At 37.2% G+C, this 27,228-nt stretch overlaps 1 protein-coding gene across 1 annotated transcript in view; it reads right to left on the bottom strand.

Annotated features, from left to right (window-relative positions):
* Positions 1-27,228, bottom strand: part of JMY (junction mediating and regulatory protein, p53 cofactor) — a 73,983-nt gene that overhangs the window by 18,755 nt on the left and 28,000 nt on the right. The window contains exons 2-7 of the mRNA XM_067731094.1: positions 24,445-24,618; positions 14,150-14,300; positions 10,189-10,358; positions 7,170-7,335; positions 6,504-6,691; positions 4,080-4,166 (exon numbers count right to left, since the gene is read on the bottom strand). Of these exons, the coding sequence (XP_067587195.1) occupies positions 4,080-4,166; positions 6,504-6,691; positions 7,170-7,335; positions 10,189-10,358; positions 14,150-14,300; positions 24,445-24,618 (936 nt within the window). The remainder of the gene's footprint in view (positions 1-4,079; positions 4,167-6,503; positions 6,692-7,169; positions 7,336-10,188; positions 10,359-14,149; positions 14,301-24,444; positions 24,619-27,228) is intronic.

Genomic DNA, 27,228 nt, shown 5'->3' with positions numbered 1-27,228 from the left:
AAATCTCTTGCATTCCTATATGCTAACAACAAAAGATCAGAAAGAGAAATTAAGGAAACAATCCCATTCACCACTGCAACAAAAAGAATAAAATACCTAGGAATAAACCTACCTAAGAAGGTAAAAGACCTGTACTCAGGAAACTATAAGACACTGATGAAAGAAATCAAAGATGACACAAACAGATGGAGAGATGTATCATGTTCGTGGATTGGAAGAATCAATATTGTGAAAATGACTATACTACCCAAAGCAATCTACAAATTCAGTGCAATCCCTATCAAATTACCAATGGCACTTTTTACAGAAATAGAACAAAAAAATCTTAAAATGTATGGAGACACAGAAGACCCCAAATAGCCAAAGCAATCTTGAGGGGAGAAAACGGAGCTGGAGGAATCAGACTCCCTGACTTCAGACTATACTACAAAGCTACAGTAATCAAGACAATATGGTACTGGCACAAAAACAGATATATACATCAATGGAACAGGACAGAAAGCCCAGTGATAAACCCATGCACCTATGGTCAACTAATCTATGACAAAGGAGGTAAGGATATACAATGGAGAAAAGACAGCCTCTTAAGTGGTCCTGGGAAAACTGGACAGCTACATGTAAAAGAATGAAATTAGAACACTCTCTGACACCATACACAAAAATAAACTCAAAATGGATTAAAGACCTAAATGTAAGACCAGACACTATAAAACTCCTAGAGGAAAACATAGGAAGAACACCCTTTGACAAAAATCACAGCAAGATCTTTTTTGACCCACCTCCTAGAGTAATGGAAATAAAAACAAAAATAAACAAATGGTACCTAATGAAACTTCAAAGCTTTTGCACAGCAAAGGAAACTACAAACAAGATAAAAAGACAACCCTCAGAATGGGAGAAAATATTTGCAAACGAATCAACGGACAAAGGATTAATCTTCAAAATATACAAGTAGTTCATGCAGCTCAATATTAAAAAAACAAACCCAATCAAAAAATGGGCAGGGCTTCCCTGGTGGCGCAGTGGTTGAGAGTCCACCTGCTGATGCAGGAGACACAGGTTCATGCCCCGGTCCGCGAGGATCCCACATGCCGCGGAGCGGCTGGGACCATGAGCCATGGCCGCTGAGCCTGCGTGTCCAGAGCCTGTGCTCCGCAACAGGAGAGGCCACAACAGTGAGAGGCCCACGTACCGCAAAAAAAAAAAAGGGGGGGTGGGCAGAAGACCTAAACAGACCTCTCTCCAAAGAAGACATACAGATGGCCAAGAGGCACATGAAAAGCTGCTCAACATCACTAATTATTAGAGAAATGCAAATCAAAACTACAATGAGATATCACCTCACACCAGTTAGAATGGGCATCATCAGAAAATCTACAAACAACAAATGCTGGAGAGGGTGTGGAGAAAAGGAAACCCTCTTGCACTGCTGGTGGGAATGTAAATGGATACAGCCACTATGGAGAACAGTATGGAGGTTCCTTAAGAAACTAAAAATAAAAAAAAAAATAATTAAAAAAAAAATAATAATAATAATAAAAAAAAAAAGAAACTAAAAATAGAATTACCATATGACCCAGCATATACTGGGCATATACCCAGAGAAAACCATAATTCAAAAAAGCACATGCACCCCAATATTCATTGCAGCACTATTTACAACAGCCAGGTCATGGAAGCAACCTAAATGCCCATCGACAGATGAATGGATAAAGAAGTTGTGGTACATATATACAATGGAATATTACTCAGCCATTAAAAAGAAACGCAATTGAGTTATTTGTGGTGAGGTGGATGGACCTAGACTCTGTCACACAGAGTGAAGTAAGTCAGAAAGAGAAAAACAAATACTATATGCTAACACATATAGAAGGAATCTAAGAAAAAAAATGTCATGAAGAACCTAGGGGTAAGACACCAATAAAGACACAGACCTATTAGAACATGGAGTTGAGGATATGGGGAGGGGGAAGGGTAAGCTGGGACGAAGTGAGAGAGTGGCATGGACATATATACACTACCAAACGTAAAATAGATAGCTAGTGGGAAGCAGCCGCATATCACAGGGGGGTCAGCTAGGCGGTTTGTGACCACCTAGAGGGGTAGGATAGGGAGGGTGGGAGGGAAGGAGATGCAAGAGGGAAGAGATATGGGAACACATGTATAACTGATTCACTTTGTTATACAGCAGAAACTAACACACCATTGTAAAGCAATTATACTCCAATAAAGATGTTAAAAAAAAAAAAAAGAAGTTGTGGTATATATATACAAGGAACTATTACTCAGCCATAAAAAGGAACGAAATTGGGTCATTTGTAGAGATGCGGATGTACCTAGAGACTGTCGTACAGAGTGCGGTAAGTCAGAAAGAGAAAAACAAATATCGTATGTTAACGCATATATGTGGAATCTAGAAAAATGGTACAGATGAACCAGTTTGCAAGGCAAAAACAGAGACATAGGTGTAAAGAACAAACGTATGGACACCAAGCGGGGAAAGCGGCACGTGGGGGGGATGAATTGGGAGATTGGGATTGACATATATACATCAATATGTATAAAACAAATGACTTGTAAGAACCTGCTGTATAAAAAAAATAATATTAAAACAAAAAAAAAAAACACTGCTCTTTGAGATAATGTCAAAGAATGAAAAGGCAAGCCACAGATTAGGAGCAAGTATTTGCAACAGATATATCTGAAAGGGGCTATTATCCACAATAAGAAAATAAATAACCTTATTAAAAATGAACAAAATATCTAACACTTACTAAAGAAGAGGTACAGACAGTAGATAAGCCTTGTGAGAACATGCCCAACATCCTACACCATCAGGGAACTGCAAACTAAAACAACTATGAGGTACCACTACACACTTATTAGAATGGCTAAATTCCAAAACACTGACAACATTAAATGGAGGATGTGGAGCACACGGAACTCTAAATTCATTGCTAGTGAGAACGTAAAATGGTGCAGCCACTTTGGAAGACAGTTTGGCAGTTTCCTACAAGGTAAGCATACTCTTCCCATAAGATCCAGCAATCACGCTCTTTGCTATTTTACCCAAAAGAGCTGAAAACTTAATGTGCACACAAAAACCTTCCCATATTATCAGCTTTATTCTTAAGTGTCAAAACTTGGAAGCAAGATGTCTTCACCAGGTGAATGGACAAATAAACTGGTATATCCAGACAATGGAATATTGTTCAGTGCTAAGAAATAATCTACCATGCCATGCAAATACAAAGAGGAACCTTAAGTGCAAATTACAAGTTACATAAGCCAATATGAAACAGCTACATATAGGGTTCCAATTAAACGTTAGGGGGAAAGGCAAAACAAAAGATCAGTGGTTGCCATGAGTTTGTGGAGAGAGGGGTATGAAAAGGTGGAGCACAGGGAATTTTTAGGGCAGTGAAAATATTCTATATGATACTATAATGGTGGATTCATGTCATTATATATTTAGCAAAAACAATAGAATGTACAGAACAAAGGATGAACTGTGGACTTTGGGTGGTAATGATGTGCCAATGTTGGTTCAGACTGTAACAAATATACCACTCTTGTGTGGTACTGCACTGGTAGAGGAAGCTGTGCTATAAGGAAGTATATACACAATTGGGCCTCTGAACCTGTGGGTTCCACATCCTTGGGTTCAAACAACCTCGGATTGAAAATACTCAGGGGGCAAAAAACCCACAGAAGGTTCCAAAAAGCAAAATTTGAAGAATTTGCCTACTGGCAACTACTTACATAGCATTTACATTATATAAGGTATTACATGTAATCTAGAGATGAAGAATACAGGAGGATGTGCACAAGTTACATGCAAGTACTAGGCTATTTTATATAAGGGACTGGAGCATCCACAGATTTCGGTGGGGAGGTTGGGGGAGTTGGAAGGGCAGGTGTCCTGGAACCAATTTCCCTATGGACACTGAGGAATGGCTGAACAGTGACTTAATGCTAACATCTAGCTATAACATTTTCTTATTCTCTACAGATTTTATTCACTTTGAGATATGTAAAATTCGAAGTTTTATTCTAAGTCTTGCAGAGTGCAAACTTACTAGTTGTACTGTGTGGTGGGTTCTATATTCATCTTCACTCCGAAGGCGCTGTTGGAATTTTTCATTGTGTTTTGCAATACAAATTTCCTATAAATACATGAAATGTGTTTTAATATAAGTGAAACTTGAAAGACTCAAAATCTAATTCAATTTGATAAATTAAATTTTAATCTTAACATATACCTACACAGCAAAATATCAAGTAAGCTACCTCTGGTTTCTCTGGTTTCTCATCCGGAATATCGAAGCAGCATAAGCCAAATAATTAGGATCTTAAAAGATTCTTTTATTAAACTACTTAACATCTGTAGAATTCCTGATTTCTCCCTTTTTTTGGAAGGGGAGGAATGGGGCATGGTAGAGTGGAAGGGGGGTGTACCTAGATAGTCTCAAAAGTCTCTTTCAAATCTGAAGACTGTGGCCAGAAGATTCTAAGTATTATTGTACTCTTTAAACTAGTCTGAGCAAAAAAAGGACACATAACTCTTGACTTAAACTGTTTCTTAAGTGCTTTCTGATGAATTAAAGAACATGATTTTGCCCGGATTGGCTTAAACAATATCATGAAATCTGAATCTTCTGATCACAGACTTCAGAGCTAAAAAGAGACCTTAAAGACTAGAAAGTACAATAATCGTATGCTACAGATTTACATGAAAATAATATTAAGAGACATGTGCTCTTTACACATACCCTATCATCTGGCAACTTGCTAGTGGCACCATGCTAAGTCTTCATTTTCTCTGGGTCCTTCTGGAGAAGTCCTCCAGATAAACAGTTTCTAACACTCTCAAAGCTATACCAAAAGATTACTCTTATAACCTCGTTAAGTCATACATGAATAACCTTTCAGGCCAGGAAGCTGTATTTTAAAGCAGCTCTTTTATCTCCTTCCTATCTTTACCCACACTGCGTTGACTCTACTGCCTAACAAGTACTGATCACAGATCGAACCTGTCCAAGGCAGTCTCCAAGGGGGAGAAGTGGCATGATATAGTGATATAATGGCTCAGGCTTCCAAGTCACACAGACCTAGGATAGTATCCTGCTTTGACCCATACTAGCTGCTTTGCCTTAGGTAATTTATTTAACGACTGGAAGCCTTAGTTCCTTTGGTTATAAAATGAGGATACAAGTCTACAATTCCTTATCAAGAACAGAACTCAGATGTATTTCAAAATTAATTTTTTTTTAATTTTAGAAAGGTGATATGTTGCATACACCATCTATTGCCTAGTAACTCCAGCAGGATCTGACACAACACCCCATAATAAGTATTACTGATGTTTTTGCAGTGAAAACAGATGAATAGTCAAAGTAAGTAGGACAAAAAAATGTTCAGGTCTGGGTTTGCCACCAAATCAAGTATCAGAATGCTTGTTGGCTACTGGGAGAATAAAAGAAGATAACATACATAAAGAACAATGTTATTTCTATTATTCTTCCTGAAAAGTTTAATCACAAAGCATAGACCTCAAGTCCTCATGGCACAGCCAGAGACCGTCTTTGTTCTTTCAAGAGGAGAAGCAGGGCATGATTTACTTAGAGCCAGAGAACTATCCCTGGGTATGAAATTCTATTGTGGGTGCCAGGTTAACCACGGAGCCTGTGACCCTGGGGATGCTGACATGCAGACCACAAGGAACGTAGGGTGCTGTTACAAAGAGAGTCATTCTGATCTTTGGTAAAGTATGATTGATCGTTCTTCTCAGAACAGTGTTTCCAAGTTCCTCTCTTTCCAGCCTTCTTTTGTCATTCCTCCTTCCCTCTGCAGTTCTGTCACCTAAGCCGTTGGATTTGGGGGTCTGGGGGCAGGGAAAGGGGAGGACAGGGGGTAAGACCATTCAGAGACCCTTGGCTGTGTGCTGTGATAGGTCACAGCAGATCAGAGGCTGCGGTGTAAATGGGCAGAATCTACAGGGCTGAGTTTCCCTACCTCAGATTTAGTTTAATATAAGAATGAAGAGTGAAGAATATAGATTAAATTGGTACACACTTTTATATATAAATAAAAATTTCCTTGAAGACTGAGGTCAGAACCAGTCAACTTAATTGTAGAGCATCCCTGGCCTCCTTAAAATAAAAAGGAGCCGGGAATTGCATTACATGGAATCCTGTAGTCATGATCAGAGTCACCTTTGGGTGGCTGAGGCAAACAGCATATCACCACTGGCTGTTCTAATGTGTTTAAGAGGATAATGCTCAGACAACCATATAATGTCAATACAATGGCCCAAGTATTGAGAAGATATAACTCTTACTCAGTTTTAAAAGGTATGTGTATTAGTGACAAATTGCGTTAGAATTATTGGATATGGGTCAAAGATTAAGTAATGGAAAAATAAATAAATAAAAGATTACTTAATGGAATAAAAGCAAGATGTAATATTAAGGTTATATTCAATTAATATGTAACTATTATACCTTTTTATTTCTGAGGTATGCTTTCTTGGCTGAAACCCGTCCACGTCTTGCCTCCAGCTGGCGTGCTTTCTGCTGAAGTTTCTGTAGCTCTTCTCTCTGTAAATGCACAGACACTGCCATCTCTTCCTTCTCCAGCATGGCCTCCATGCTTTCATAAGTGTCATAGTATACCACTTCATCTCTCTTTTCTGTTACAAAACAGCAACAAGGGGTAGTGGTTAAGAGCATGGGCTATGGAGCCAGACAGCACAGGGCTCTGATCCACTCACTGATTCTATAAGCTCAGGCAAAGCCATTACCCCTTTGTAAAATAGGAAATATACCTCTTTGGGGGAATGTGTGTGCCAGTGTCTGGCACATAGTTAAGTGCTCAACATAAAATGCCAAGAACCTTGTTTCCCAAATAAAAAATCTGAGAATACAGATTCTGGCTGAAGCAACAAAGCAAGTTACTTACAAAGTAAGTAGGAAGGAATAACATAGTTGCACTGCTACATCTACTAAATCACTTGTTTGACTTTACATTAAGTTTTCTTAACCTCAACAGAAGAAATAAAACTGGTGTCCATGTACATTTTCCCTATGTACGCAAACAAATACATGGGGAAATTCCATCATTCATTCAAATGTCTTTTTGTGGACTTATGTATTAGACACACATCATACCCGATATAAGTCTTTTGATGCTTTCCAGTTGTGCTGTCAACAGTAACTCTTCACACTTTAAGATTTCAAACTGCACTTCATACAACTGAAGTTGCAGATCATAATAATCAGCTTCTAATTGATCCAACTGAGCGATGGCTTCTGTACCGCCCTGCAAACTCTGCATCTGCATTGAAAATAAAAATAAGGACATATCTAGTTTGAGGGAACAAGAAATTAAGGTATGATTAGAAATGAATACTAACTAATCAGACAGGATAAATCCATGAAGCAACTGAACACCAGCAGACAATGTGGGATCAGAGGCTCGTGTACAGATAATTTAAGAACCTACTAAATTTGTGTATAAAGCTGTGTGAACATGTATATTTTTCTCTGAGTACAGTGTTCCTAGCTTTCAAATTCATAAAGGGACAAGAGTCTGTGGCTTAAAAGAGGTGAGAATGACGATAATCAAGACTCGGTTAAAAAGGAATAGTACTTACTCCTAAGTGTGGTTAAAAAATTCTTAAGTCAAATGTAATTTTGCTTGCCTGGGTGATATTTAATGTTTCAGTGTTACTTTAGAAACTGTTTGATGTTTAGCATTATACCATGGCAAATACCACTGTCACATCAGGAAGACGTTTTTGTTTTTAAAATAACCTAAGGAGATGTGACATATCAACATTTTTTTTAAAGAACAAAAGTCTCCCCATAATTTAAACCACAGAGTTGTACTGTACTATAAAGCAAGGGATTTGTTTGGGATGGGCTTAATAAATCACATTTGGTCTGTTTCTCCTGAGTCATGTGGTCATGTTAAATTAATGCTAATAAAACTAGTGCAGCCATCATCACAGATATGTATAAAAAGCACAATGCATATATTGTATCATTCAACAGGCATAAACCTGGCAAGAATGACTAACTGACAGCTTTACCAAATCCTCTGAAGAATTCAAACACAATCGAGAACATTCAAAAACAGACTATTAAGGTACTATTAAGGATAACCCCAGGGAAAATGACCCCACAGATAAACATGCCAGACTCCCTGGCCCATTTCAGCCTCACCCTTCCTCTACCATAGGAGACCAATTCCAGTAAGAAATGTTCTTGCAATAGCACATAGTTATAAATCTTACCTCAGCAGCTCTTTTGGGCACCCTATATTGTCATTACAATTCATCCTGGTTAGAATAAAGCTAGTCAATCTGATGAAGACAGTGGCACTCTATTTCAGTCAATAAAATGCTAGCATATCAAGTTTTAAAGTTCAAGACCTTAAGAAAATTCCAGATACCTAGTAACATAAAGGAGAAAGCTAACTAGAAAAGAAGACTAGAGTGGAAATGCCTCAGGTGAAGGAGAGATGGAGCTGAAATCTGTGAAGAGATTCTGAATAGTGTGGAAAAGTTCAGAACAAGTTCTAATTTTTCCTTTAACAACAGTAGCAAATCAGAAAATGTAAGGGAAAAATAAATCCATTAACAAATCTAAATCCATAATTTAAAATCCATTAACAAAAAGATTTTTCTAGATCGTACCCTTAAAATATTACAGATCACCTCATACACTATTTTTTAAACAAGAGTTAGACATGCATATGCACATTCATAGAATATATTTTACATAAAGCTGTATGAATAAAAGCAGTGATGACATTTTGTTCTTCTCTAGAGAATATACAACTTTCACACATACATACTCCATGTATTTAGAAGCCAATGTGGTCAAGGCACAGAATGGGAACAAATATTTGCAAATCATATATTTGATAAGACTTGTATCTGGAATATGTAAAGAACACTTTCAATTCAGTGATTTAAAAAACCCAATTTTAGGGAGTTTCCCGGCAGTCCAGTGGATCCCGCAAGCCTAGCAGCACAGCTCCCACACACACAAAAAAATTTTTAATGGGCAAATGACCGGAACAGACACTTCTCCAAAGAAAATATATAAGTGGCCAATAAGCACATGGAAAGATAATGGACATAAATGCCATCAGAGAAAGGCAAATCAAAGCCACGAGATACCACTTCACACCCACCAGGATGGCTATTATTATATATATATATATATATATATATATATATATATATATAAATATATATATAAAAGACTGTTTAGTGTAACGTAAAGAAAGATGTGGAGAAATTCTATCCTTTGTACATTGCTGGTGGGAATGTAAATGGTACAGCTGCTTTGGAAAACAGTCTGATAGTTCCTCAATAGGTTAAATAGCATTTCACTCCAAGATAAATGAAAACCTTGCGCATGGATGTTCACAGCAGCTTTATTCGTAAAGCTCCAAAAGTAGAAAGAACCCCAAAGTTCATCAACTGATGAATGCACAAAATGTGGTGTATCATTCGGCCAAAAAAAGTAAATTAAGTAATGATGCATGCTACAATATGGATGCACCTTGAAAACATTACACTCTGTGGGGGAAAAAGCATTAAAAAAGTTACATCTTTTATGATTCCATTTATATGAAATGTCGAGAACAGCAAATCTATAGAGACAGAAAATAGTTGCCTAGGTGTGGGGAGGACCGAAGGGGAGATAGGAAATGAGTGCTCCTTTTTCTTTTAACAGTTGCTGCCTACAGTCATGCTGGCATGCTGTGAAAATGCCATAACTCTAACTCTTCTATCAGAGGCCCCATTGTGAAAGTTATCATCATCTCATGGAGGTACTGCAAAATTAACAACTTTCTGTAGAGTCAGAAAAATTTAAGTCTTATACCAAAAAAAAGTCAAATAGCACATCTTATTAAAAAAAATTTTTAAATATATTTTTCTCACGGCTTTTGTTACCTCTTCTTTATTTTAATTTTCCCGGTACACGGGCCTCTCACTGTGTGGCCTCTCCCGCTGCGGAGCACAGGCTCCGGACGCGCAGGCTCAGCAGCCATGGCTCACGGGCCCAGCCGCTCCGCGGCATGTGGGATCCTCCCAGACCGGGGCACGAACCCGTGTCCCCTGCATCGGCAGGCGGACTCCCAACCACTGCGCCACCAAGGAAGCCCTGTTACCTCTTCTTTTAGTGCATGTTTCCTCTGTTCCAAACAGATCTCTTTAGCTCTCATCATCTGCAGAGTCTCCTTAGAAACTGCATACTGGAGTTTTTCCATACGTTCAGCAGCTGCTGCCCATGATGCTTTACCAAATTTCTTCTGATCTGCTCGCATTCGATCATATACAGCTATTGATAATTTTTAAAAAGACATTGAGACATTAAGACATGAAACAACTTGATACTAAAGAATTGAAAGTCTTAGATTCCACTGATCACACACTCAAAGATAAACACACAAATGCTACCCTCATGATAAACTACCTATAACAGCTCTAAAATATAATTCAACAGTATGTTAGATTCTCTCTAATGTCTCCAATAAGAATTTTAAATAGTCATTCTCAGAAATAACTTTCTGAAGATGAAACTGAGTTTTCAGGTTAATTTTAAAACTTACTTAAAAAAATACTCTTTTCACATCGTCCAGTGTTATTAAATTTCTAAGTTTCTATAAAACTTTATTCTGTCACGGTTTTTCCTAGGTATGTTAGTTGAAATCAGAACCATAACTATTAAAGGGTATTTAAAAATTATTTAAATTCATGTACTTTTGAGTTCTCCAAACGTATTTTAATGATAATGGTAGGATGAAATAAATCCTAGACATTAGCATGGAGCTGATTCTGCTAAGGTTAGTGCTGGAGCAAAATCAGTTAGCGCTGGGCTTAACTAACTAAGCCCCAAAGAAGACACCCAACTTCTCCTTGCCACCACACAGAAAAAGGAAGAACTTTTTAGTTTGCCACAATAGAGGCCTCATTCAAGAAACATTTCTTGACAATCAAACACCTAGTATCTTCCATAAAGAAGTTTATCACTGATAATAGCATGGTGCTGGCTCATCTTGGGTCCTTATACAAATGAACCCAACCATCCTATGATCCTTATGCCTAATAGGTCAGACATGCTTTAACTATCATAAAAGAGTCAGGCAATGTGATTACACAGTACCTAATGTAGTCTTTAGATTAGTGTACATTCTCTAGTAGTTTCTTTAATACGTTCAGAGGTGATTAATACTTTTGTAATGCTACTATATCATAACCCTCTTTGCAAGAAGTATCTCAGTAACATTTGCCTCAATTTTTTGACAATAATACGAGTACATACTTGAAAATTAAAACTGTACAGAGAGGCTGATAGTGGAAAAGAGCAGTTTCTCATGCTCAGCTCTCCCCCCACCCTTAATCCCAATGACTAAATGCAACCAACTTGGAACCTGCTCCTGGGTAGTTACCTCCATTCAAGAACGTTACCATTTCTTGATTTAGTCTTAAAAATCTGTTGAGTTCTTATGACAAATGAGCAATCTATTTACTCAGAATCTCCTCTCAATATAGTTCTTTTGGTTTCTCTGGTTTTTCTTTGGCCTTTAAATGCTAACATATTTGAATATTGATCTGATCCTTTATTTTAGGGTTTCTAACAAATAGTAACTACTTCTGTTGCTTACATAGCAAAATGATTCTGCCATCTTAAATCTCTATCTTTTAAAAATGTATGATAATATTTATGCAACCATAAGATCAATACAGTAGTGCACTGTAGGGGAAAAAATAACAGCAGGGGGTTTGGAGTTAGACAGTTTGGAGTTAAATTCTCACTTCTACCCATCAACATGTAACTTTCAGAAGAAACTTAACTGTTCTTGGGCTAAATTCCCTTGAATAATAAACATAAGGAAATACAGTACCTCCTCGGAAGACTTGTGGAAATTAAATGAGAGAATAACAGATATTTAAATGTTTCTCTCACTTCACATGGCAATATTAATCAAATACATGGTCTGTTTTGTTTCTTCTCTCCCTCATGCACACGTGACCACAATCACTCATATTTATACGACGTTGTGTTAATTTCAAAGTGCTTTTTCCAAGTGTTCTATTTATCTGCCCAGCAATCCTATAGAATAGGCATGGTATGCATTATCAACACCTTCACCATAGATATGTGAAACTTGGTGACTTAAGACCAAGGTTACACACCTATAAAAGGAGAGTTATATGAGTACCCAAGTTGCTTAAATACCTAGTCTGCTGCTTCTATCATTTTTACCTGAACTTGTAATCACAGCATATAGTCAAACATTCTGCATAAACAAAAATAGTCTGGAGCCTTATCTCTTGCTTCCCACTTAAGGACTGTGTCTGTGGAGCAGTTCCCTGTCCTAATTCAGTCTCAGGTTGTTATCTACCACAAGAGCTAGTCAACTTTGTCTTCCAACGTCTTTAGATAGAATGTATTCTTCTGCCTAATGGCTGCTCACTTCACCTGGAGTTATTTTCCAACAGCTCAGGAATATGAAGATAATGTAGAAAAGTATGAATACAGAATGCTTGGAATACCCCTAGAACAATATTGGAACACCTCTAAAACAGATTCTTGGGCTTCCCTAGTGGCCCAGTGGTTGAGAGTCCGCCTGCCGATGCAGGGGACACGGGTTCGTGCCCCGGTCTGGGAAGATCCCACATGCCACGGAGTGGCTGGGCCCATGAGCCACGGCCACTGAGCCTGCGCGTCCGGAGCCCGTGCTCTGCAACGGGAGAGGCCACAACAGTGAGAGCGCCCCGCGTACCACAAAAAAACAAAAAAAAACAAAAAAAACCAAAAAAACCCCAGATTCTTCTCTCCCTCTGCTGGCAAGAATAAAGATTCTTGCTAAGATGACTGATAACATTAACAGGATAACACCATGTAATAGCACCCTATGGTGATCATTATATGTAAAAAAGCTCTGAAGGCAACAGTCCTGGTGTTTACAAGGAATCATGTTAAATTTGTTTAAAAAACCTTAATGTTCTAACATACATATACCTGTCAGAAAAGGGCCCATTTAAGATGTTTTTAAAAGCTAAGCAGTAAAATTGGGCTACACCTGGCTTTGCAAAAGGAAGGAAATAAAGGCCTATTTTACTCCTCTTCTAATATATAGAGAATACAAGGAGATCTTATATAGATCAATAGGGGGAAAACAGCCCAATAGAAAAATAGGCAGAAGACAGTAACTGGGAAAAAAGGAAGGATATGCAAATACCAATTATTACATGAAAACAAAAAAGATGAACACTCAGTAATAAGCAAAGAAATGCAAATTTTAAAAACATGGTACTACTTTTCATCCATTAAACTGTTTTTTTTTTAATGACAATGCCAGATGATGCTGAGGAATCAAGGGAAGTATTCTCATTCAGCACAATGGCTTCGAGTGAAACTTTTAAGGAAACGTGGATTTGCTGAAAGAATAACCTGAATAACGACTTTAATGCCAGGTATACAAATAGAGAGATTATTAAAATAATGAATAATTTAAACTGCTTCTCAGGGAGTGGTGGAACGATTTCTGTGGCCTCCTGTGGAAGGGAGTTGGAAGGAATGGACCTTGCCAGACAGACCTTGCCAGATGTATCTCTTCATTTGGCTTGATTTGTATCCTTTATAAATTGTAATGGTAAGTATGTGTTTTCCTGAGTTCTGCGAGTGAATTTTTGAACCTAAAAGGGCTGTAGGAACCCCAAATTTGTAGCCAGTTGGTTAGACGTACAGATGGCCTAAGGACACCCCAAATTTGCAAGTAGTGTCTGAAGGGCAGGGAGTCTTGCTGGTGACTGGGACTTTAAGCTATGACATCCGTAACTGTGAACGATTATTGTCAGAATTGAATTATGCTATACTAATACCCATCACTTTTAATTTTTTTAAAGGTGGGCTATATGTAAACACATATGCCTAGAAAAGACTGAAAGGATATACCTTAACTTGTTAATAGTGGTCTTCTTTAACTGCTAGGATTATGAGTGGTCTTTAATTCTTTTCTATATAACTATTTCGAACATAAAATACTTAAACCACTCATTTTTGAAAATACCTCCATTCATTTTGAAAATACCTAGCAAAAATAATTCTACTGGGAAACTCACCTTTTTGAGCTTTAGCTGTTATTTCAAAATATTTGACAGTAAGATCTTGAATGGACAGCACAGCCATATGAGCTTTCCGCTGCCAGTCAGCATCTTCTTTTTGTAGACTTTCAATTCTTCGGGGACCCAGGTAATCATTCTCTATAGAAATCTGTAGAGAGAAAAAAGAAAAATGGAAAAGATCATTTCTTTCTCTCTTTTAACATTTACTGAATGTTTATATACCAGGCATTGTGCTTGGTACTAAGAATACTTGTTTTTCCCTGCTCTGCAGTAGAAGCTATCAATTTACAAAACAATTAAATTAACAATAATGTTGAAGACAGTTGATGCAGAAATTGTTCCCCCTTCCTCCTCTATCTTCTTCTTCATCCTTCCCTCTTCTATATATAAAGGACATATAACAAAATGTTTAAGACTGATGATTTTCAAGTGCTGGGATGAGAAATTTATTTCCTCCTTTACGATAATTGTATTTTCAGTTTAAGAATTATTTGTGCCAATAAAATGCTTATTTAATCATTGACATAAATAAATAAAGTAAGATTGACAATACATAAAAATCAGCCTATCTGCCTACTGAAGGACTCTGGATATAAGTAACAGAAAAACTGGCTATGTATTATTTATAAGAGTCACAACTAAAACAAAAGGACAAAGGAAAGTTGAAAATCAAATGATGGACAGAGGTATGCCAAGTGAACGTCACAGAAGTAACAATATCAATATTAAAATATAGAAAAGTGCTAAACCGGTATGTTAATATGGAAGAAAGTTACAGTCCAGGAAGAACAGCAATAGACCCTCTGTACTGCTTTACCACATACTGAGAAAGAAACTTAAAACTTAAACAATAGCACCATATTAGGATGATGGGGAAAAAATATTATAGAGAAAAATGTGCCACCCCTGGCACTTAAAAAAAAATTGATCAAGTTATCATACACCACTAAAAAATTATAATGAATTTCAAAAGTAGAAATAATGCAGGTCATAGTCTCTAAACAGTACAATAAACAGAAATCAAAGGAACAGTCTAAAACAGTTGATTGAGTCTTGAAGCAACAATATACTGCTCCTTAAGCAAATGAAGTCTTCCAGAAAGAGGGAAAAACGTATGAGCACTCACTGTAGTGCTCAGCACACACAGAACAATTAATTAGCAATGTTAAGGCGACAGTGGCAAGGTAGAGGAAGAGGTCAAGAATGATCCTAGGGTTACTGGGAAAAAATATGTACATGGAATTGCCAAGGATTTCATTTTGCATACTAAGTTTAACTTTGCAAGTCATGTCCAGAGATATAAGCTTGGGTACCCTTGACACACTAGAAGACATTTAAAGCAACGAGAGTGAATAAGTTCATGTAAGGAATTGTAATCATATAAGTAGCAAGATTCAATGGAGGAGAAATCAACACTATCAAACACTGCTTAGGGATCAAGTAGATACACAACCAGCACCCATGGACCTAACAGCGTGAACTTGGCGACAACAGTTCTGGAGTACAGGCAAATTCCTTTTGCCTATTAATTCCCACCATATCTTCAGACCTCAGTTCAATTACTGGTTCATGGATGTCATCCCTGACTCACCATTATAGGCAGTATAAGCTCTTCAATCTAAAAAATAGCCTTCATTCTTAAGTCTTATCACAATCATACTTTATATTATTTTATATCACCTCCTTTCTGCTCTGAATGTTCCATGAGGGCAGAGAATGCACAAGTGGTTTTTATCTCTGCTTGCTTGCTTTTCACTAGCACACTGCTGGGCATGAACTAGGTAATCTACAATATTTCCTGAATGAGTGAATAAAAATTCACTTCCATACATGTTTTTAATGAGGAGAGAAATGCAGACACATGTATAATACTCTTTTGAGAAATTTGTGTGAGTGAATAGAGGGGAAAAGGGTGGAGAAGAGGATAAGGCTTAAGGGTAGGCACTCTTGCTTTATTTTAATGGGAGATCACAGAGCAGGTTGAGAGGGAGAACCTATGTCTTCCCCTGTGAAGAAAGAACCCAGTTATGAAAAGAATATGAACAAGAATTATGTATATGTATAACTGAATCACTTTGCTGTACAACTGAAAGTAACAGAACATTGTAAATCAACTATACTCCAAAATAATATAAAAATTAAAAAAAGAAAGAAAGAATCCAGTTAAAAATAAATTGGTAGAGGAGACGGGAGAAGACACAAGATAGCTGTTTTTAGATGGTAGGGTGACAAACCATTTATCGTAGGAAGAGGGTTAGTGAAGTCATGGTGAAACAGGCACACATAATATACTGCTGGTGGAACTATAAATTGATTAAAACCTTTTCTGGAAAGTATTTTATGATACCATAGTCTTTGAACACATTTAGCTGTTTAGATCAGGACAAACTTTACTGAGGCCCATAAATTGCAGAGGGCTTTGAAGGAGGGGTAGGATTTTGACAGTTACATGGGGAGCATATGGGAAAAGAGAACCACCCAAAAGGAATGCTGTAGGTAAGAATTAACCTGAACAAAAGCCTTGAGGTAAGTAACTAAGTTCAATGCATGGTAAAGGACAGAGAGCAGTCCAGCCTAGCTGGAGTTTAGGTAAAACAGATGAAGGTAGTGGGAGATAACACTAGAGAAGTAGGTTAGTTCAATGAGGAGGCTGAGAAGTTTGTATTGCATATGACAGGCAACTGGAAACCACTGAGGGCTTCTCAGCAATAGTAAGGGGCATATTTAGACTTCAGTTTACATTTAAGGTTTTAGAAAACTTGTTTTCTGTAATAAAACCATCAAGGTTTTGTGCTTTCATTTATTGTGATTACCTTTGATTTTTAAGCCAAGTTAAAAAGCAAAAGATTAGTGTTCAGAAGTATGAAAAAGAAATTTAATAAATTGATATTATGATAAATTTAATAAATTGTAGCAAAAATTTAAATTCTTACTCGGCACGTTATGATGGAAGTCCTTTTCAATGACATGATTAAACTTCGTAAGTTTATTATACCTAAGACCATAAGCTAGGTTAGCTAAGTTTTTTCCCTGACTTTGAAAGTCAAAATGTATTTAGATTCTATCAACTCCGAAGTTCAACCTTCTGCCTTGTGATGCTAGGGTTCAGGCTCTGAAAACCACATTTAGCCTTTGCCAACAGAAAGGGCTGGAGGAGATTTCAGAGTTGAAGGAAAGAGAAGATTTGCTTCTTCCTGTCTGTATCACTTGACTTTCCTGTTTGCTGTTCCTGTGACCATCATCCCAGACTCGCTTCTTCATCCCAGCATCTGCAGTACCTTCTTGAAGGAGTTAACAGAATCGAGTTTGCAGTTTTTTAACCTTCACAGAACTGACCTCATTTGTGTGCTCAGGACAAACCAGCATCTGTCCACCAGTGCCCTATCCCCAGAGATCTGGTCCTCTCCACTGAGATCAGACACATCAGCACTAGAAGAGCAATGTCTTCTTTCTCAGAGGTCACCTCCACAGGACCTATCCTTTAATAATTACCACCTCTTCCCTTTGTAACCCCCGATCCTAGGAGTGGTGGCTGCTTTTGCAATTAACTCTGATATCTTAAGAGTTGCCTTCTTATCTACCTTGTTAACAACTTTATACCTGGTTCTTAAAATTCCCTCTGTTGAAATAACTGATTTGATCTTCTGGTCAGACCAACAGACACAACTGTGGAACAGAAATGTAATAACCAAAACAGGCAGTGCTCAAAATTCAAAAATCTTAACTCAGATCATGAAGATAGAAACCCTTTTCACTTGCATAAACACTGTACAGAAATGAGAAATCTTGCATTATCTTTTTGAAGAGAAAAAATAATATTAAAAATCTGGTGGTAATTATTTGGCGATAACCTGTTCTTTGTTGTTAGATTATTTTTACCTTCATTGTGCATGTATATTCAAAAATACAGAAAACAAACATGCTATGGTTTTTAAATGCTGGTTTTTTAACTGACTTCTGAAACTCAGTAGCTAATGCTGCAGCCAACTGTTTAAAAACATGATTACAGTTTACTGTACCTAAGACATTAAGCTAGGATACTGAGTTCTCTTCCTAACTTGGCAAATTTGAAGATGTACAGCATTGGTCAGGTGGATCATGTGCTAATAACAATGACACCTCCGTTTTCAATTTTAGGGCTAGAAAGAAAACAGTGTTTGTTTTTAAGATGGAAAAAAATGTGTCAGTTTAGGTAGCTAGGATAGTGAGACTAGTTTATAAACACAAATTTCTTGGCAAGGAATTGCTTATTATAAAGTACATCACTAGCTTGGATACTGGGTTTTATATGAGAAGCTGAAGTGTTACTTCTGTCTATTGCTGAGATTGTAAGTTAAAAAAAATTCCAATTCTTAGGTGAAACAAATGCCAAGATAAACTTGTGAATATACTGATGTAGTAGAAACCTTAATGTGAATTTTCCAGGCCCAGGAGTCATCTGAAGGTGACTCTTGATTAAGAGAATGACATGACTAGACTTGGCATCATCTATTTCATGCATTTTTACATTCAAAGCAAATATTAAGTGTACTATTCCCAGGTAAGAGTGTGAAATGAGGCATTTTTTGAAGGTAAGAGACATCTAAAGACAAGGAAACCAAAGGAAAAAATAGTTGAGGTAAGAGATAAGTACCTTAATGTATAGTGGTAGCACTATATATTTCATAGTGTACGTGGCAGAGTATATAGTGGTCCAGTGGTGTAAAAATTGCACGCTGCACAAAACCAGGGGGTTTGCCAAGCCATGCGTACTGCTGCATATGCCCATCTGTCTGCTGGAATAAGGGTGGAGGTGGGTGACTTTTTCTATTTCACACAAAGACACCTATAGATTTGCCTGGTCCTGGGGAAGGGTGGAGGAAGAAGAGTACATTCAAGTTTCAACTAGAAGACAGCTGAATTGCAAAATGACATGACTGGCTACAAAGGGGAGGGAAAAGCCGAGGGTGTCTTCTAGTTTCTAGCTTATGTACTTTCAGCAAATCATTAGAAATAAGTTGGACAATGTGTCTGAAGTGCTTATAGTTAATCCAGGAAGACTATCAGTAGGTCACCTTGCTAACCCTGACTCGTTAAGACACTGGGCCTAAAAATCTAGAGAGGATCATCTAGTTTATTTATTTTTATTTATTTATTTAAGCTTTTTTTTTTGGTCACGCCACGCAGCTTGCAGGATCTTAGTTCCCCGACTAGGGATTGAACCTGGGCCCCGGCGGTGAAAGTCCTATCCACCGGACCACCAGGGAATCTCCCAAGCATCATGTAGTTTAAATCTCATTTTATGGATGAAAAACTGGGGCCCAGAGAGAATGCAACTTTGAATTTAGTGTGCTCCATCCCTTAGCTGTTTCAAATTTTATTCGACACGTGGTTCTCAAACTTCATATCAGAATTACCGGGAAGACTTGTTAAAACAAAGATTGCTGAGCTTCTCCCTAGAGTTTCAGCAAAGGAGATCTGAGGTGAGGCCTAAGAATCTGTATTTTTAACAAGGTTCTAGGTGATACTGATGCTCCTCGTCTGGGGGTCACATTTTAAGAACCAGCGAATTAGAGTCTGGGAGCTTCCGAAAGAGGTGTGTATTTTAAAGAGGCTAAAGGTCAAATTCCATAGGATGAGACAGCATTCTAGCCCCTGACCATCATTCCTCTCCTACAAATCCTTAGACTGAGGCATATCAAACAATTCAAACCCTGTGGTATAACTAAATGAGCAGGCTTTGCAGTCAAACATGTGTTTCAATCCCAGCCATGCCACTTATTGGCCTCCACTCATGGTGCTGGGTTGGTGATTCAGTATGTTTGAATAACTTATTGTGACTAAAAGCCCTGGTATTATGCCTGTTCACTATACCATTCCTGTTTTTATATATCTATCTGGAATATTCTCAATCTCCAATACAGACATATGTACTCACTTCCTACTGAATTCTTATTCTTCAGTGGTGAAGCTTGATCATCCCCTTTTTCCATATATCTTCAGGCAATGGTGATCACCTCATTTTGTGTCTCTACATAAACTTGGACATACTGCTCATTTTTCTTTTAAAAAATCATCTGAGTTATAATTTACATACAACAAAATGTACCTGTTTTAAGTGTAAATTTTGACAAATATATATACCCGTGATAACAGGCACCATAATCAAGATTTGAAGCACATCAATTTCCCCAAAGGATTCTGTTACATCCGCTTCCTCTCAGTGGATCTCCCTGACCCCACCCCAGGCAACAGCTGTTCAGGACAATCTTCTAGAATTCCATGTAAATGGAGGCACAGTTTGTCTGGCATCTTTTGCGCAGCACATACTCTTTGTCTAGCATCTTTTGCTCAGCACAGTTTTTTATAAGCTATTTAATCAGGATTTAATTTACATACACTGTGTTCAAGTAAATCCATCTAAAGTGCTCAATTTGATGAGTTTTGATTGCTGTATACACCCAAGAAACAACCACTACAATCATGATACAAAACATTTCCATCACCTCCAAAACATGTTCGTACTACTTTGCCATCCACACCTTCTCGTACTGCTTTGCCATCCATACCTTCACACATATACAGGACGGTTTTGTTTATCCATTTTATCCACATTTTGTTTATCCATTCACCTGTCGATGGTTATTTGGGTTGTCCCAGTTTGGGGCTACCGGGAATACAGTTGGCATGAACACTGGTATGTAAGTCTTTTTTGTGAACGGATGTTTTCGTTTCTCTTGTATAAGTAACTAAGAGACAAACAGCTGAGTTGTAAGGTATTGTACAGTTGACCCTTGAACAACATGGATTTGAACTGCATGAGTCCACTTACATGCAGATTTTTTTCCCCATAAATATTACAGTGCTACAAGATCTGCTGTTAGTTGAATCCACGGATGGGGAACGACGATCTGGAAAGCCACTTTGGGACTTAAGCATCTGAAAATTTTGGTACCGTTGGCGGGTCCTGGAACCACACCCAAGGGTTGTTCAAAGATCAACCATATATGTTTAACTTTTGAAGAAAGTGCCGAACTGTTTTCCAAAGTGGTTGTACGACTTTAAAATTCTGTTAGCAATGTATGAAAATTCCACTTACTCTACATCCTCACTAGCTCTTGGGAGGGCCAGAATTTTTTCATTATACTCACTTCAATGGGTGTGTAATAGTATCTCACTGTGGTACCAATTTGGATTTCCTAGATGAGTGTGTTGAGCATCTTCACATGTGATTATTAGCCATTTCTTTGTGTCTTTTTAAATATTTAGCTCATATTGAAAATTTGGGGGTTTTGTCTTACTGAGTTGTACAGTTCCTCTTTCAGATGTATTACAAGTTATTTTCTCTCAGTGTGTCGCCTCCTCATTTTCTTAATCTTTAAAATAGCAAAAGTATTTAATTTTAATTTTAGTGAAGTCCAATTTTATCTTTTTTTTTTTTTTTAGCTGAAGTTTTCTGCATCCTATCTAAAAAACCTTTGTCTTTCCTTCTGAAAGATTGTAAAAACTTCCTAGTTTTGTTATAAAAGTTTTATACTATGAGCTTTATGTTTGGGTCTAACATGTATTTCAAATTAATTTTTGTGTATGGTATAAGATAAGGAAGCCTGGACTTCATTATTTCTATATGGGTATCCACTTCTAGCACCATCTGTTGATAAGACTATTCTTTCTCCCCACTGAATTGCCTTGTCACCTTTGTAGAAAACTAATTGACTATATAACCACAGGTTTATTTCTGGATTCTGTTTAGTTCCATTCATTTACACGTCTATCCTATACTATCATCACAATGTCTGGATTTCTCTAGCTATTTTATAATTGGCTGGTTAGTTTAAAAAAAAAAAAACACCCTACTGGAATATTAATTTGAATCTACAGATCAGTTGAGAACTGACATCTAAACATTATTGATTATTGTTAATAGATTATCTTCCAATCTATTAACATAGTCTATCTCCCGTTTATTTAGGTATGCTTTAATTTTCCTCATCAAAATCTTATAATTTTTCAGTATATAGTCCTTTCATATATTTTATAAAATTTATCCCTAAACATTTCATGTTCAGAGATGCTAATGTAAAAGGCATTTAAAAATTTTTGATTTCAACTTCATTTCTGGAAGATAGAAAATGCAATTGAATCTTTAATACTGACCTTGTAACTAAACTTACAGATTATTTCCAGTAGCTTTTTTAGATTCTTAATTTTTTTTACATGTGTGATCACATGATCTACAAACAAATAATCTACTTTTTTTCTAATTTATATATGCCTTTTATTTTTTTTTGCTTTATTGAACTGGCGACAAACTCCAGAGAAATACTGGATAAAAGTTGTGGGAGCAGACAATCTTACCTAGTTACCAATCTTAGTGGGGGAAGAATACAGTCATTCACCATCATGTGTGATGTTAGACAGGCTTTCCACACATACCCTTTATCAGCTCAAAGAAGTTCCCTTCTCTTTCTAGGTTGTTGAGATTTTACCATGGATGGGCAATGAACTTTTTATCAAGTGCATTTCTGCACCCAGACATATTGATTTTTTTCCTTTATTAATAATATGGTGAGTTACATTGATTAGTTTTTGTAATGTTAAAACAATCTTGCCTTTCTAAGATAAACCCTAATCACAGTATATTATTGAATCCTATTTTTCAATATTATGTTAAGAATTACTGCATCTACATTCATGAGGGACGTTTATCTGTAGTTTTCTTTTTTTCTATAATGTCGTTTGATTTGGATAATGCTGGCCTCAAAAATGAGTTGGGAAGTGTTTCCTCTTTTAAATCCTCCAATGATCCTTTACCTGGCCCTGGAGTTTTCTTTGTGAGAAGGTTTTAAATTATGAATTCAACTTTGTTAATACAGAGCTACCAAATTTTTTCTATTTTTTCTTGACTCTATTTTGACAATTTGTATTTCTCTAAGAAGTGTATCCATTTCATCTAAGTTGTAGAATTTTTTGGCACAAATTTGTTCACATTCTCTTACTAGCTCATCATCATAGTTGATGGGGCATTTGAGGGGCAATGCAGTAAAATACGATTTTTACCTTTGAAAATGCTAACAGTTTAAGAAATATGTTGTCTGTTCCTCCTCACCTATACTCTGCTTCCCAGGGGAAAAAAATGGAGTAATAACTGACGCTAGTGGACAATACAGCCTGACAAGAAGGTTCAATCCATTTGCTAATATTAATACTCAATACAAACCATGATATAATATGAAAGCAAAAATTCACATAGATTCTGATAATCAATGTTAAGCTGTATATAGATTATCTCAGCTAAACACTGCAGCTTAGTGTAGAAGTAGATGGGGCCTCCATGTATATCATCCAGTTCATCCCTAGCCTTCCAGTCAAGTTTTCAATGGACAAATATCTATAGTTCATTTTTTTTTAATTGGAGGAAACTGTAGTGTCTAAAAATTCTTAGTTACTAGTTACCATTTTACCCAAAATGCCAAGTTTATGATAAAACTGACTTAACAACCCAATATTTTTCGAAAGTATTAATAAAGGAGAGTGTGTCAATTATGTGACAGTCTGTATTGCTCCATATCTTGACTCATCATTAGTAAAGGGAAAAAGACAGACATGCTTTACCTTGTAATAATTTTTCAAATATTATACTACTCATTCTTGCCCCCAAGCATAAAGTTTTCAGAATAAGTGGCAATTTCCCAGATATAAATTTCGTAAATAATGTTTCAAATTCATGCATTAATACACAAAGTTTTTTAATATCCTAGTTCAGCAATATTTCCATGTGAATTAAACACAGCAACATTGATTTGAGGTCAGCTATAAAACCAAACCCTTAACACTTGCCTCAAAAAAAGTAATATATATTTTACACACAAAAGTAAATGTCATGAATTTTAAAGCTGTACCATTAATGCCTTGTAACTTTCAAAACAAGGTCTTCCCAAAACAAATGTTCTCAAAACTCCTACTAAATAAGTCTAAGACTAGATAATACCCAAAACATTAAAAGGGAGACAGGAGTAGATAGAGAGGGGAAAAAAAGCACAGGAAAGGGGGAAAGATGAGAATCTCAATGTATTTACAAATTTTCTAGGCTTTTCTCAGCCCTGGCTACTCAGCAAAGTCGCCTTTTCAGATGCTTTTAAAATGAGGTGTTCAGGCTCTATGTATCTCAAAACTACCAAACTAGAATCTCTGGGGACAATGGATCAGATATTTACATTTATAAAAGCTCCTCTAATAATTAAAATGTATAGCCAGCCACGCTGAGAACTATGAAACAGGCAGGTTACTATTTAGATTTAAAAAAAAAATACCTTGATCTGCTGTCTTCGTAGCATGGCAAGTTCTCGCATGTCTCGGAATGGCTGTAGTAAATACTGATAGAGTTCAGTTGTGGCTTCTGCAAGGCTGCTGTAGGCTTCATCCTCCATCTGATACAAGTCCAGAAGCTCTACCATGCTCTCTGTATTCTTGTGCTTATCCAAGAGCTGTGGAACAAGAAAATTTCACTACAAAGAAATCCAACTGTAATAACCTATAAAACTTGCAAATTCCCTATCATCTCAGGACCTTGGAACTCTGAAATGCAGAACTAAAGAGAACGAGGAGCACTAATTGCTTTCATCACTTATCTCCATGCCTTAGGTGTCTTACTACAAGACCACTGCCTAAACATCCTTTTCCAACTACTGTTACCATATTATCCCTGTTCTCTGCATTTTCTGGAATTCCATACTATCTGCCTACCCTTAACTCTTAAAATTTTTTTCCCAGCATCTAGTAGTTTTCTCCATACTTATATAATCATTGCTAATCTACAAAGTAGTTATCAACTCTTGCCAACATTATTTTGCTGATTTCCCCAAATAATCTTGCCACTCTTTTCCTCCTCCAAATTTGGAACATTCCTTCAAAAACTTCAACTCATGCCTATCACTTCCTTCAAACTCTAGGTGAAAACACCCCTCAACTCTATTGAAGAGTTTAAAACTGACTATAATAGATTTTTATAACTTTCTTACTTTGCATTCTTTGATACTCATGTGTATATGTATGTTTATAAAGATATTCATTCATTTCTCAACAAGTAAGGACTGAGCATCTTAATACATGTTAGGCACTGGGCATACAAAAACATGGTTCCTTTCTTCAGTTTGCAAAGCAGAAATAGAGACAGATGCAGAGAACAAACGTATGGACACTAAGGGAGGAAAGTGGGGGTGGAATGAACTGGGAGACTGGGACTGACATATATATGCTAGTATGTATAAAATAGGTAACTAATAAGAACCTGTTGTATAAAAAATAAATTAAATTTTTTAAAAAAACATGGTTCCTTTCTTCATGGAATTTACTGTGTAGTAAATAAGCAAACTAAATAAAGTTTTAAAAAATTACAAACTGTGATAAATGCTATGAAAATTATTACTTTTTAAAAAGTAAAGAATAGGGCTTCCCTGGTGGCGCAGTGGTTGAGAGTCCACCTGCCGATGCAGGGGACACGGGTTCGTGCCCCGGTCCGGGAGGATCCCACATGCCGCGGAGCAGCTAGGCCCGTGAGCCATGGCTGCTGAGCCTGCGCGTCTGGAGCCTGTGCTCTGCAACGGGAGAGGCCACGGCAGTGAGAGGCCCGCGTACCACCAAAAAAAAAAAAAATTTAAATAAAAAGTAAAGAATAAAAGTAACACAATGGGGGCTTCCCTGGTGGTGCAGTGGTTGAGAGTCCGCCTGCCGATGCAGGGGGCGCGGGTTCGTGCACCGGTCCGGGAGGATCCCACATGCCGCGGAGCGGCTGGGCCCGTGAGCCATGGCTGCTGAGCCTGCGCGTCCGGAGCCTGTGCTCCGCAGCGGGAGAGGCCACAGCACTGAGAGGCCCGCGGACCGCAAAAAAAAAAAAAAAAAAAAAAAGTAACACAATTAAACAATGGGTGCCAAGAGAAAGAATAAGAGGTGGGGAGATGGTGAAAAACTATGACCTAGTTCAGAGCAGGTTAGAGAGAAAAGGCTATCCACGGAAGCTTAAGCTGAAATTTAAAGAACCTTTGAATGAACCATGTGGCAAGACACTATTTTATTTTTATTTATTCATTTTTGGCCATGCTGCATAGCTTGTGGGATCTTAGTCCCCAGGGATTGAACCCAGGCCCACAGCAGTGAAAGCACTGAGACCTTACCACTGGACCGCCAGGGACTCCCAGGACACTATTTTATATACTTATTCTTGGTGTCCATTTACTTGGTGACAGTCTCATCTCCTCAAAAGCACAAAATTCTGCTATTCTTTCTCATACCTAAAGTTTCCACTACTATCCTCTCTCCCAGCTTCTTGCTTTGGTTATCATATTGTGTTGTACATATTACAGTTGACCCTTGAACAACTGTAATATGGGGTTAGGGGCAACAACCCCTGCCTAGTTAAAAATCAGCATATAACTTTACAGACAACCCTCCCTCCCAATCCACAGTTCTGCATACAAGTATTCAAAAAATGAAATACACAGGTATAAATCTAATTATGTACAGAATCTATGAGGAAAATTACACAACTCTGATGAAAGAACTCAAAGACCCAAATTAAATGGAAGTATTCCACATATGGATTGGAAAACTCAGTACTGTCAAGGTGTCAGTTCTTCCAAACTTGATCTATAGGATCAATGCAATGCCATTTAAAGTCTCAGCAAGTTATTTTGTGGATATCAACAAATGAATTCTCAAGTTTATATGGAAAGGCAAAAGATCCAGAATAACCAACACAATATTGACGAACGAAGTTAAAAGACTGACGCTCTCCATTCAACTTCACTAGTTACTATAAATCTACAGTAATCAAGACAGTGTGGTATTGGTAAAAGAATAGATCAATGGAAGAGATTCCAAAAGTAAACCCCCCCACACACAGTCAAGTAATCTTTTGACAAAAGAGCAAAGGGAATTCAATGAAGAGATCAGCCTTTTCAACAAATGGACATCCGCGTACGAAAGAAAAAAGAAATCTACAGACCTTAACTCAAAAATTAACTCAAAATGGATCACAAACCTAAAGGTAAGATGCAAAGTTATAAAACTCTTAGAAAATAACACGGGAAAATCTAGGT

This window comes from Pseudorca crassidens, chromosome 3 (genome assembly GCF_039906515.1).
Source record: "Pseudorca crassidens isolate mPseCra1 chromosome 3, mPseCra1.hap1, whole genome shotgun sequence".
Taxonomy (NCBI): Eukaryota; Metazoa; Chordata; class Mammalia; order Artiodactyla; family Delphinidae; genus Pseudorca; species Pseudorca crassidens.
This window is presented reverse-complemented; position numbering and strand designations above follow the sequence as displayed.